The sequence below is a fragment of the Nicotiana attenuata genome, unplaced genomic scaffold, assembly GCF_001879085.1.
Source record: "Nicotiana attenuata strain UT unplaced genomic scaffold, NIATTr2, whole genome shotgun sequence".
NCBI lineage: Eukaryota > Viridiplantae > Streptophyta > Magnoliopsida > Solanales > Solanaceae > Nicotiana > Nicotiana attenuata.
In genome coordinates this window covers 292,495-304,696 of record NW_017670919.1, presented here as the reverse complement: position 1 = coordinate 304,696, position 12,202 = coordinate 292,495, and the positions used below count along the sequence as shown (strand labels likewise).

At 38.1% G+C, this 12,202-nt stretch overlaps 1 protein-coding gene across 2 annotated transcripts; it reads right to left on the bottom strand.

The window, feature by feature from the left end:
- Positions 1-52: 52 nt before the first annotated feature.
- LOC109244486 (FAD-dependent urate hydroxylase-like) lies at positions 53-5,639 on the bottom strand. 2 transcript variants are annotated; one of them, XM_019411584.1, is made up of 6 exons: positions 5,463-5,639; positions 5,197-5,343; positions 2,724-2,774; positions 2,471-2,642; positions 1,255-1,474; positions 53-722 (listed from the first exon to the last, which is right to left on the bottom strand). In XM_019411584.1, exons 1-6 carry the CDS (start codon positions 5,549-5,551, stop codon positions 217-219), a joined length of 1,185 nt encoding a protein of 394 aa, XP_019267129.1. In that variant the 5' UTR covers positions 5,552-5,639; the 3' UTR covers positions 53-216. The 2 variants fall into 2 exon arrangements, with proteins under 2 accessions (XP_019267129.1, XP_019267128.1); XM_019411583.1 differs by having other exon boundaries at positions 1,249-1,474; positions 5,463-5,638.
- Positions 5,640-12,202: the final 6,563 nt, after the last annotated feature.

Below are 12,202 nucleotides of genomic sequence, written 5' to 3'. Positions count from 1 at the left end.
GGGGGGGGGGGGGGGGGGGGGAAAGAGAAGATGGGAAGAAAGAGGTGGTCTATTTTCCTTAATGCTAAAGAATGCTATCTAGCCCTGCATCTCTTTTACTTCATCATGTTTGTGGCAATGCAATAGTAAATGATTACAAACACATGATGTTTATTTGTATATCAACAAAAGATTACAAAAGCAGATCCTAGCAAACATATCAAGAAGTACTGGCACTCAGAGATGACCACAGTCATATTCAACATGAGCACTTGGGTTTCTGAAGAAAAGAGCCATCACAGCTATGACAACAAATTTTGTCAGCAATGGTGTATTCTCAACAAGAAGTGCGGTTAGATATGACTGTGTTGCCAGTTTTACCACCCTCATTCTCCTCTCTTTTACATACTCATCCAGTGCCTCTCCAACTTTTTTACCATCAAAATCTCCCTTCATTGCATTTGCCAAGTTTCTTGCAAGCACCACTGCATCTTCTATTCCGGCTGAGCCTCCCTGGCCAAGAAATGGACCCATTACATGCATTGCATCTCCAGCAACTGTTACTGTCTTTTCGCGAAAATTTCCAAGCATCAAGTCCCATGGTGGGCGATATCTCAAGTGAGTGAAAGACAGAGAATCCAGGTCACATCCCTCTATCATTTCTTGTACATCAGCTGGACGACCACTTGTTGCCTCCAGGGCTCTTTGTTTGATAAGTTCTGGATCATGTGGAAATGTGGTATCTGAAAAGTGCACATTGTAAACATTTATGACTAGTGTTTGATTTATGCATCACGCAACAAAAGGAACACAGCCAATCAGACAATATAGAGAAGAAGAAAGATTGACACAAGATTTATGAAGTATAGCAGATATGCCTATTAACTTTGCCTACCAATCTGTCGTAAATAAAAGAATAGTTCCATAGGAATCTTGAAACTGCATAAATATGATAAGAATGGAAAGAGACCCTAGTCACAATCTTTATATCTGGTTTATTCGTAAGTTCCTATTGGATAAACTGTGAATGGGGGAATCATTACATATAGTACGACCAATCAACATACTTTTTCGTTTTACGACTCATAACTCTTCCTCAACCAGGCTTGGACAGAGTAGCAGAGCAAGTATTAGTAGCATACATTTTCAAACAAGATAAAAAATATTTCCACTACGGGCTCACGAAAACTATCAAAATTCAAGTCACATTAATATGTTCTATCGATTTGATTGACTGTGCATTTTAAAAAGTAGTAGGATCGAAGGTACCTGTACCCTGTTGAACACCAATAAACCAATGGACCAGCTTATCAGTGATTGGTAGTCTTCCAACTGCAGTTTTGCCACTTACGAGGCGGACAAATTCGATAGGAAATGAGTGACCATTTGGATAAGTCGTTAAACCCCGAATTGCAGAGATGCGAAAAGTTCTGGTAGGCTTTACCCCAAGGAAACTTGACACTATTGACCTCGACCCATCACACCCGATTAAAATCTGCAATGATCATTCAAGTGAAAGAAATACACTTGATTCTGGTTGTAGTCGTGAAAGTTTCTAACAACAAATTCTTAACTGTTTTGTGTCAATAGGGGTGTGCATTCGAATCGGTTTATCGATAAATCGAATCGATTATTTGTTATCGGTTTATCGATATCGGTTTATCGATTTATCGATTTCGATTTCGAAATTTTCCTTATCGAGTTATCGATTTCGATTTCGATTTTGTCCTCTTCGGTTATCGGTTTATCGATAAACCGATAAGAAATACTAAAAAAAAATTAATTTATTTTTTAAATTTTTTTTTTTTTAATTTTTGTTTTTTACCCTTATTCTATAATACCATTTCCTTTACCCTAAGTCCCTAACCCTATTATTTCATCTACCACATTTAAGAAATGATCATATTTAAAGCTCAAGGGAATGAAGTTCAAATTAATGGAAAATAGAATTAGCCGTGATGATGTAATTTTTTTTTTTTTACCGTTGGAGTGTTGGTGGCATACATTTGATCCCTTACTTTAGTTTCGTTGCATGTGCTTGTTGACACAATTTTTATGTTATAAACGGTGTTCGTCTTATTTTAGCTTCTTTTGGTCCATATTAGTTAGGCGTGTTTATAGCGATATACTTTCCGTGGAATCCCGCAAATTTTCTTATTGGTGTAATCGATAACCGAATCGATAAGCCCCAAAAATCGATAAATCGAAATCGAAAAAATCGAAACCTTATTGAAACGATAACGATAAGCATATGTACAAATCGATAATCGATAAGTAATTATCGATAAGGGTCAAAATCGAATCGATAAATGGAATGCACACCCATGTGTGTCAAGGACAAGTCAATTAATAATCTAGTGATTCAGACCATGCAATTCTGCCCCTGATGATAACAGATATTAATACAGCACCCTTTGGCATTAAACACTTTCAGCTGGTATACTTTATATTCAAATATGAAGTAGAGGAAAGAGCAAGAAAGAAAAAGTACCTTGGCACCAATACGCTTTCCATTAGAAAGTAGAATAGATGGTAATGAAGTGAGAGGATCCATTTCCACTGACACAATTTCACATCCAAAACGTATAGTATTCGGAGGCAAAGCATCAGCAAACGTTTCGACTATATCGCTCCTTTTAAGACAGCGAACCTCCCCAATGTTCCTTTTCATACAATGGTAAATGTTTACTTTCTCTTCTTTCAAGTGTAGAACAAGGAAATTTAGATCTCAGATTTTTACTTACTTGTTTGATGTGTATTGTTCTTTGCCCTTGTCGATCCATGTCATTCGAGTCCTGTTTTGAAATGATGATACTATCAAGTTAACAGGAATACAAGAGTTGCAACTATGTCAAATGTACAGCAAAGTAACATGGTTCTAGCAAAGGGAAAAACAATTGATCATTTGGCCAATTTGACGTCTGATGTTATGTTTAGTTTTGGTTGTCGTCTTTATAATACTTGTATTATCTGTTAGCACGATTTCTAGTTGTTTACTGCTTCCTCTGTTTCACACAGATTGACTGTGCAAAATATTTACTTTTGAAATGTATGATCTTAAATACTCTCTCCGTTTTAATTTATGTGAACCCATTTTACGGGATATGTAGTTTAAGAAGAGAGAGAAGACTTTTGAACTTGTAATGTAAAATGAGGCACATATATTTTGTGTGGCTATAAATTATTGCATAAATATAAATTGTTTCCAAATAGGGAAATATGTCATTCTTTTTGGCACAGACTAAAAAGGAAATATGTTTATATAAATTGAAACGGATGGAGTATAATAGCCTATTTGGCCAAGCTGCAAAAATTAGCCTATTTTGAGATGTGCTTTTTCTCAAAAGTGTTTTTCTCAAAAGTAATTTTGGTGAGAATCAGTTTGTGTTCGGCTTATTAATTTGAAAAGCATTTTTAGTGTTTGGGCAAGCTTTTAAAAACTGATTCTAAGTATATTTTTTCGCAAAAGTGTTTTTAAAAAAAGTGCTTTTAGAGAAAGCTATTTTTTTCTACTTTTCCAAAAATGCTTCTGTTTCTCCTCAAAAACACTTTTTTTTTTCTTCCAAAAGTTTGGTCAAACACTTCAACTTTGAAAAAGCAGGCTATAAGACATTTTGAAACTTGTGATTTAGACATGCATAATGTTTTTGTAACTTAGCAAAATTAAGTTAAATTATTTTTAAATTAAAAAACGTAATACTCTTTTCTAAAGCGACTAATAAACCCACAGGAAGGAAGTCAAAGTCGGGCAAAGGCATTAAGGCAAGGACAAAATCTCTGAGGTATGCTTTGTTCGTGAGAGGCAGCTACGTCTGGACTGTTGCCACAACAGCTTATGTAGTGCTTGTAAACAATCAAATGGAGGATAGGTCCTCATGTACACAGGAAACACCACAGCTAAAGCTGGATATAGAGAGGCAGCAGACACTACATGCAGTTAAAAGGACTAGGTTCAATTGGTATAAAACTGCAGAAAAGGACTGTTGGATAAGGAATTTGAATACCAGCAACACATACAGGGAGCCAGGCAAGAGGAAAGCAATAGAAGAAACACTTGATACTGAATGGAGGTACAGAAAAATATGTGCGATACAACACAAAAAAGCACAAAGAAGGCCATGGAAACATAATTTCTGGACGAGACACAAAGGAATAGTCATTAGTTTGGGGATGGTACAGCATGATTTAGCTGGAGTAGGATCACTATCTAAACTATGCAACATAGAATCATGGAGTTGGACACTGTTAGCAACAGGCAATCACGCTGGGACATGCTGGTGGACAAAGTACTTCTGGGCAGTTGGCTACTATGACAAACAAAGGACTAAGACAGTTTTGTTTTGGTACTTCATCGAGTTAGACACACAGTGGAATATTTGGGCAAATTGTGCAAGTGTGGACTTTCATTATGTAGGGTTAATTTTCATTTTCAAAGTTCATCTTAGATCATATGTGATATCAATGTTGAGCATATTACTCAATATTGATAATAGGTGGCATGTATTCATCAAAGCTCATCTTTTACTCTATGTAAGACCTCCTGACTTTGTTTTTGTTTTTTGTTTTACATATATATAAAAAAATTAGCCCTAGACACTGCCTAATGGATTGCCCAAAAAACAAAGAAAGAGACTAATAAACAAAAGTGCCTTTTATTTTATTTTTGAGGATGGAGGGAGTATCTTTGCCCTAGTTGTTTGTTAATGCAGGGATTAGTCAGTACTTTAAGGGATCGTTTGGTTGGTGGGCTGAAGGACAATAATCACAAAACAAAATATAAGATAATTTTATCCTTGAATCTGGCATTAACAATCATGGAATTAGATTATACAACTATTATCGCATTATGCCATTATCCTATCCCACATTAAGGGTGGGATAACAATCCCGAAATTAACGAATCCTCAGATAAATACTAAAAGGACAAAGTCGTCGACTTTATAAAACTTAAGGTTAAAATTGAAAATAAAACTTTATCTAACTTATCTAGTGTAAACCAAACACCCCGTACATCTTATTTTTGGGCCAAATAAACCAAGCATCTTCCTATAAAAGTATATCAATTTAAATAATTACGTTATTATTTAATTTCGTATTATAGTCCCATTATTATAATTCCGGTATAATTTATTTCCCAACAAAACTAAATATATATATATATATATATAATCAAATGGGGCAAGTGGGTCATTAGAAAAGGATAAACAAAAAGCTTACCCTTGAAGAGGAAGAGCAGTAGATCTTAGGTGAGAAGCGACACCAAGCTGATCCAATGCCCTCCATCCATTAGGCATTACACCTATGGCTGCTCCTGCTGCTCTTAGTGTTTCTGATTTCTCTAACACCACACTCTTTATCCCTTTCCTGCAGTTGATTTTATTTTATACATATGTATTCTTCCTTAGTAAACTACCTATGATCTAAGCTAAAACTTGTCATTAATTAATATATAGAAAGAAGAACAGAAAGAAAAAGAAAAGTACTTGTGCAAAGCAAGGGCTGTAGCAAGGCCACAAAGGCCACCACCCACTATGACTATGTCGTGCATTTCTTCACAACCAGCTGACTCCATCTTCTCCCTCTCTCTCTTTCTCGCTTGGTGATATCTATGATTTTGTGATTTTTGAATAGGAAGTGTATGATTGGATCTATATATATAAATAAAATAGAGTGTACTTTAATGAGACAAGTGGAGTAGTAAAGAAAATGTATTGTTTTCCAAGAAAGGTTGAATTCCTTTGCAAGGAAAAAGTCTGACCACAAACATAAATTATTCTGATCTCCGCCTGACCTATATAACATGATAACATGCAGGCATGACATCAATTTGGAAGTCAGCCAAAACCTTTCAAAAACACCCGTTTCGCCATGAACCTAAATGTGATATTTTTGGACTCAAAAGACCGAAATAAGTAAAAAGAAAATTAAGTGACCAAACTATATAAAACCGCGCTTTACTTTAACGTCCGTTTTGAACGTTAAGGTAAAGCGCGTTTTATATAAAACGCTTTTACGAAATACGCTTTACCTGAAGCTGATTAGACGTTTATATAAAGCGTGGTTTAATAAAGCTCTATATATAAAACGCCTTAATAAATCACGCTTTTCATCTTCAAATACACGTCCCCTTCCCTTCCCCCACGTTCAAACAGAAGCTCCCCCCCCCCCCCCAAAAAAAATTTTAAATCGATCTAGCGGTCCCCCCCATTAACGACCCAAAAACACACAAGTGGACCCCACCCGTCTCACAAAAAATAAAGAGTGTTGGTCCCACATCCTAGCTAAGGCCTTCTCTCGTTGTGGTTGCTCGTTTCGGGCTAAAATCTTCAATTTTTCAACTTTTCAAAAAACATAAATCGAGGTATTCCGATTTGATTTTTGTCGAAACTCGTATAAGAAATGCGTATTAGTAGTTTTAAAAGTGTTCTATGTTTTTCTTCTTTTTTGCGATTAAACTGGTATGTTCATTCTATCCGGACTTAAATATTAGTGCTAAAAAAATATGTAAAAATTAAGAAATCATTATTATTTGATAAAATAAATGTTAATAAGTTACTTTTTACTGTTGTATATGTATTTAGTGAATGTTTTGTGATTAATATTTATTATTTTTATCTGGTTTATATTATTTATTTGCTTAAAGACTAGTAATATCGTGCCCTTTTAGGGTAGTAAAATGTAGTGCCTTTTAGCGTAGTAAAATGTAGTGTCTTTTAGTGTAGTATCCCCGTAGTTTAAGTATCTCTATATTCAAAAATACGTCAAAATAATTGATAGATCAAACACAAACTATGTCCAATTATAGTCAACGATCGTAAGAAAATAACATGAGAAAAGAACAATATTTTCCAGATATCTTAGTGCTACTGGGCTGCAAATATCGAGCCTGGAACCCATATGTGAATATTTAATAATTGAATATTGTATAATTATAAAATTTAATTATTTAATTTACAAAAAAACATATAAAATTATAAAACTAACATGTAAAATAATAAAACTCAAGAATTCAGGATATTTTGGTACTGCTAGGCCTCAAATATCGAGTCTGGAACCCCTATGTGAATACTTAATAAGTAACTATTGTATAATTATAAAAATAAATTATTTAATTTACAAACAAACATATAGAATTATAACTAACATGTAAATTAATAAAAATAACATATACAAGAATTCAGGATATCTTTGTGCTGTTGGGCCTCAAATATCGAGCCTGGAACCCCTATGTGAATACTTAGTAAGTAAATATTGAATAATTATAATAATTAATTATTTGATTTACAAACAAATATATAAAATTATAAAACTAACATGTAAAATAATAAATCTAACACATACAAGAATTCAGGATATCTTGATGCTGCTGGGCCTCAAATATCGAGCCTAGAACCCCTATGTGAATACTTAATAAGTAAACATTGTATAATTATAAAAATTAATTATTTAATTTACAAACAAACATATAAAATTATAAAACTAACATGTAAAATAATAAAACTAACACATACCGGAATTCAGGATATCTTGGTGCTACTGAGCCTCAAATATCGAGCCTGGAACCCTTATGTGAATACATAATAAGTAAATATTGTATAATTATAAAAATTAATTATTTACTTTACAAACAAACATATAAATTATAAAACTAACATGTAATTAATATTGTTTAATTTACAGTAGACGACATGGAGATGTCGCCTATTCATCCCGGACCTTCCAGCGATGAGCTACTGTCGTTACAGGGCGAACATAGGTCCGCCCACATATGGGAGGGAGAGTTACTGGCCCAGACTCTCTGCGTCAGGAGAGTGGACGACATGTGGGACTTTCTGGAGGGCAAAGTTCTCCATCCCCGTGTAGTCAGATGCCTGCAGGATACAGGCTTCTACAGGATTTTGGAGATCGGGCAGCTGCAGCTCGATTGGTCTTTGGTCACGGCCCTGATAGAGCGGTGGCGACCGGAGACGCACACATTCCACTCGCCCATAGGCGAGGCCACCATCACACTGCAGGACGTAGAGGTATGGACTGCCCGTTGATGGACACCCCGTTGCTCTACCACAGGGCATGAGAGAGATAACAGGTGCGCAGTACCTGGACATGCTGCAGCAGCTCACTGGTTTCCAGCCACAGGATGAGAATGCACTGCCCGGGGCCAGTCATTTTTTGTTGACGAATATTCGAGAGTATTTGGAGATATTGCATCTTGACATCGATGGCGGTACATCAGATTATCATGTTCACCAGTATGGGAGGTTGCTGCTACTCCTTATGTTTGGAGGGGTCTTGTTCCCGAACACTTAGGGGAACCTAGTTAGCTTGAGATTTATTCATCATCTTGAGCGGCTAGATAATTTACCCCAGTACAACTGAGGTGTTGTTGTTCTCTCCTACTTGTACAGGCAGATGTGTCGGGCGAGCATGGGCACCCAGCGTGACGTTGCTGGATTTTTGCCGCTACTACAAGTGACAACGTATTCGAATACTCTATTCATTTTAACATACCTAGTAAAAATATATCTTAAATTTTACGTCAACTTTTTATGTTAGGTTTGGGCCTGGGAGCGGTTTCTGCAGTTGCAGCCACCTCTACCACCATTAGCTCTGGATGTACCACCTCCGTTTCTCCCTCTAGCTAGGAGGTGGGTTCTCCGACGGGGATATACGCGTGAGTACGAGGCTCGGCATAATCTCCTCTTGTGCAGGAATATCTTGGAATTGCTGGAGGGCGCACAGGTAAATGCATATATAAGCTTACTTGGCATAGCTTCACATGTGTCGCGTATACTCGCGTTTTCTGTTGTTACTTAATAGTTCATCTGGACGCCATACAACGACGCAATGATAACTGGCTTGCCCGCTTATTGCTCGGTCGGACGACTTATGTGGGGCTCTTTCGTCCCGTTGATGTGCCTTGATATTGTGGAGCATCATGCCACCGAATGGGTACTTTGCTAGTTTGGCCGTCCGCAGCTCGTACCGACACCGCCCACCTGGCAGACCACACATTTCCATGGGATGATCATTCCAAGGTGGACCAGTCATATGTGGCACGGCTAGAGGAGTAGATCGATACTTGGGACCGGCGATTCGACCTAATTTTGCCCCCCTCCCTCCCCTTCACCGAGTCGGCAGGATACTGAGCATGATTATATAGGCTGGTACTGCGGCATTACCGACTTTTCATCGGGAATCCCATTCATCGAGCTGGCATACGGTACGTTCCATACGCCGGGAGGCACGAGGCACTGTTATGTTATTTGGTATTCTTACTTATAACTGTAACCTAGCGTTACTTAATTTATATTTTACACGATGTGCAGGCTATTGGCCTATATTTATTCCACCAGTTGGGACTGCAGATGCAGCCCGGACACTGCACCGAGCCCGAGAGGATGAGCGCTTAGTACACGACCCTGCTTTTGTGGCACCAGAGTAGTACCATAGAGGTAGGGCTATCCCACGAGGTAGGGGACAACGAGGCAGGGCTGTCTCACGGGGTCATGGGGGTCGACCAGGAGCTGGTCCCCAGCAAGGGGGCGTTGAGGCACCTGTTGAGGATGTTGGAGCTGATCTGCCGAGTGACCTTCATGAGCCAGACGAGCATCACAGCAGCATGCCGTCATTCAGCCTTCAGCTGCCGCTCACTCCAGGGACTTTGCAGGTGACCCCATCAGATCCATTGTTCATCACGGGCACGAGAATTACCGGAGAGGATTGGAATCTGTACTTTCCAGGCCCATCGACCATTGGTGAGGATCGGCCGACCCGAGATGTGGATAGTGGACGCCGGCTGAGTTATGGCTCATCATCGAGGGGTGCTTGGGATCTTTCACAAGTGCAGGTATGTTTGTATTACTATTAAATTTAAATTTGTTTTTTTCTCATTGATTTTCCATAAATAACTTTATAATTTTCTTATTAAGGCTTCATCCCCGCCCGTCACGGAGGCCACTTTGTGCGATGCTGACCTGCATGCGACGGATGCTTATATTCAGGAGCCCGACGAGACCATGGTAAGACAATTTAATTTTTTTTTGACTTAACACGTACATTACTAATATATATTTTCATATACTGAGCTGACTTATTCTTCTGTAGGTTTCTGCTGGACCGATGGCCCCTTCTACCGATCCTACCAACACTACTAACGATCATGCTACAACACATCCTGCGATAAAGAGGCGACGTGATGAGGATGATCCTGATAGCGTAGCCGGGCGGGCTGGGATGCGCCTCAGGCCAACGGCTACATTAAAGCACACAGATTGTGGGAACATTGATTTTTTTTTTGTATTTTATGTAAGTAACAACAACAATTTTTTATGTTTACATTATATGCACATTAAGTATTTATTTCCCCAGTTCTTCTTTATTTTAATACTACAACACAAACACAAACATAGCAACTTAACATAATTTAAATTCAGTACAATTAATGAAAACACATGACACGGAAAATATAAAGATAAAGTACTACACTCAACACATACATGTCATTGTTTAGTCACGATCGCCTAGTATTCTCTGCTCCAACCACTTAAATTTCTCTTTCAGCTTATTTTTTTCTTCTTCCGCCTCTTTTGGTTTCTCCTTCAACTCCGCAGTTTCTCGTTTCATTTCAATCTCATCACGTTCCTATCTTTTATTCATATCATGATAATACTGCAAAGATCGTTTGTAGCATTCTTGCTTACAGGGTTCATCAAGTCATACCTCAAAATTGCAATAATTTCCGTTGTTGCCTCCAAACCTGTTTACACACATCCAGCATCTGCGCCCAACATGACCATCCTCCCAACAGTTCGACACCATACAACATTTGCCACAATAGCACACTGGTACATAAATGCGTTCTGACATTTGTTAATGAATAAAAAACCCCGCTTTATGGAAAGTGTTGCTATTGTTTTGGTTAAGCGCAGATAATAACTAAAATTCGCTAGTTATTTATAGGCAAGGCAACACACATAACGTGGTATATAACCGCGCTATACTTCGCGTGCTAATAATTCTTTACGGTACAATACAATATTTCCAGGCGAGCAGCTTTTGCAGAACGGCACCTTTATCAGCTCGACAAGACAATACACATAACGTGGTATGTAACCGCGTTATGCTTCACGTGCTAATTATTCTTTACGGTACAATACAACTTTTCCAGGTGACCAGCTTTTGTAGAACGGTAGCTTTATCAACTCGACAAGATAATACACATAACGTGGTATGTAACCGCGGTATGCTTCGCGTGCTAATAATTTTTACGGTACAATACAGCTTTTCCAGAAGACAGCTTTTGCAGAACGGCAGCTTTATCAGGTTGACAAGACAATACACATAACATGGTATGCAACCGCGCTATGCTTCGCATGCTAATCATTATTTCGGGTATAAGAAAGCTTCTTAAACTAAACCAAGTCATATGTATCTCAAAGACCTTTTGAATAAACATTAAAACATCCATTAAAAACTGCCACTAACATTTAACAAGTGGTTCAAAAAGAGGCAAAAGGGTAAAGGTAATTCAACAGATCCCCACGGATCACATCTTAACACTATCGATCCCTACCTTGAAAAAAATATGCTAGGTTGCTACACTGACTTGAGTGATGACAAGTGGTATGGTGTTCTCTGTACCTTGGAAAATCAAACTATCAATATACACATTGATCTCAAAGTCGCAGGGCACATTATTAAGGGCGAAGCGCATTCTACAAAGCCTGAATATTACAATGGGTTCCCCTTTACACAAAGAGGTGTGATTACGAAGTACTGTGTCACTGGCGTGGGCTTGTTGTGCCACAAGCAATGTCTACAGCCTTCCAAACAAACACACGCAAAGATGAACCAGAAGTGATTAGGCATCTGATGAAGGAGATTCTAGAGATGGAAAAGGCACTTGTTGTTCATCATGCAATGGATGATCTTAACTTCTTGAGAGGAACGGGGGATCAGTACTGGGATTTATCAGAAAATGAATAATTGCATAAAGACAATGATTATCCTGTTTTCCCAACAGTTGTCGAGTGGGAGGGACTACCTAAGTTTCTACCACAGACGTTGGGCGTAGGTGTCCCATATTGTTGTATAAATCAGGCAAGTGGTCTTCTTGATGATAGCAATGAAATGCGAGAAATGAGTGTCACCTGGGGCCTAGATTACGATGCCCTCGGTCCCGAAGGGTACATACATGATGTTGACGAAGAAGTTAAAGATAGTG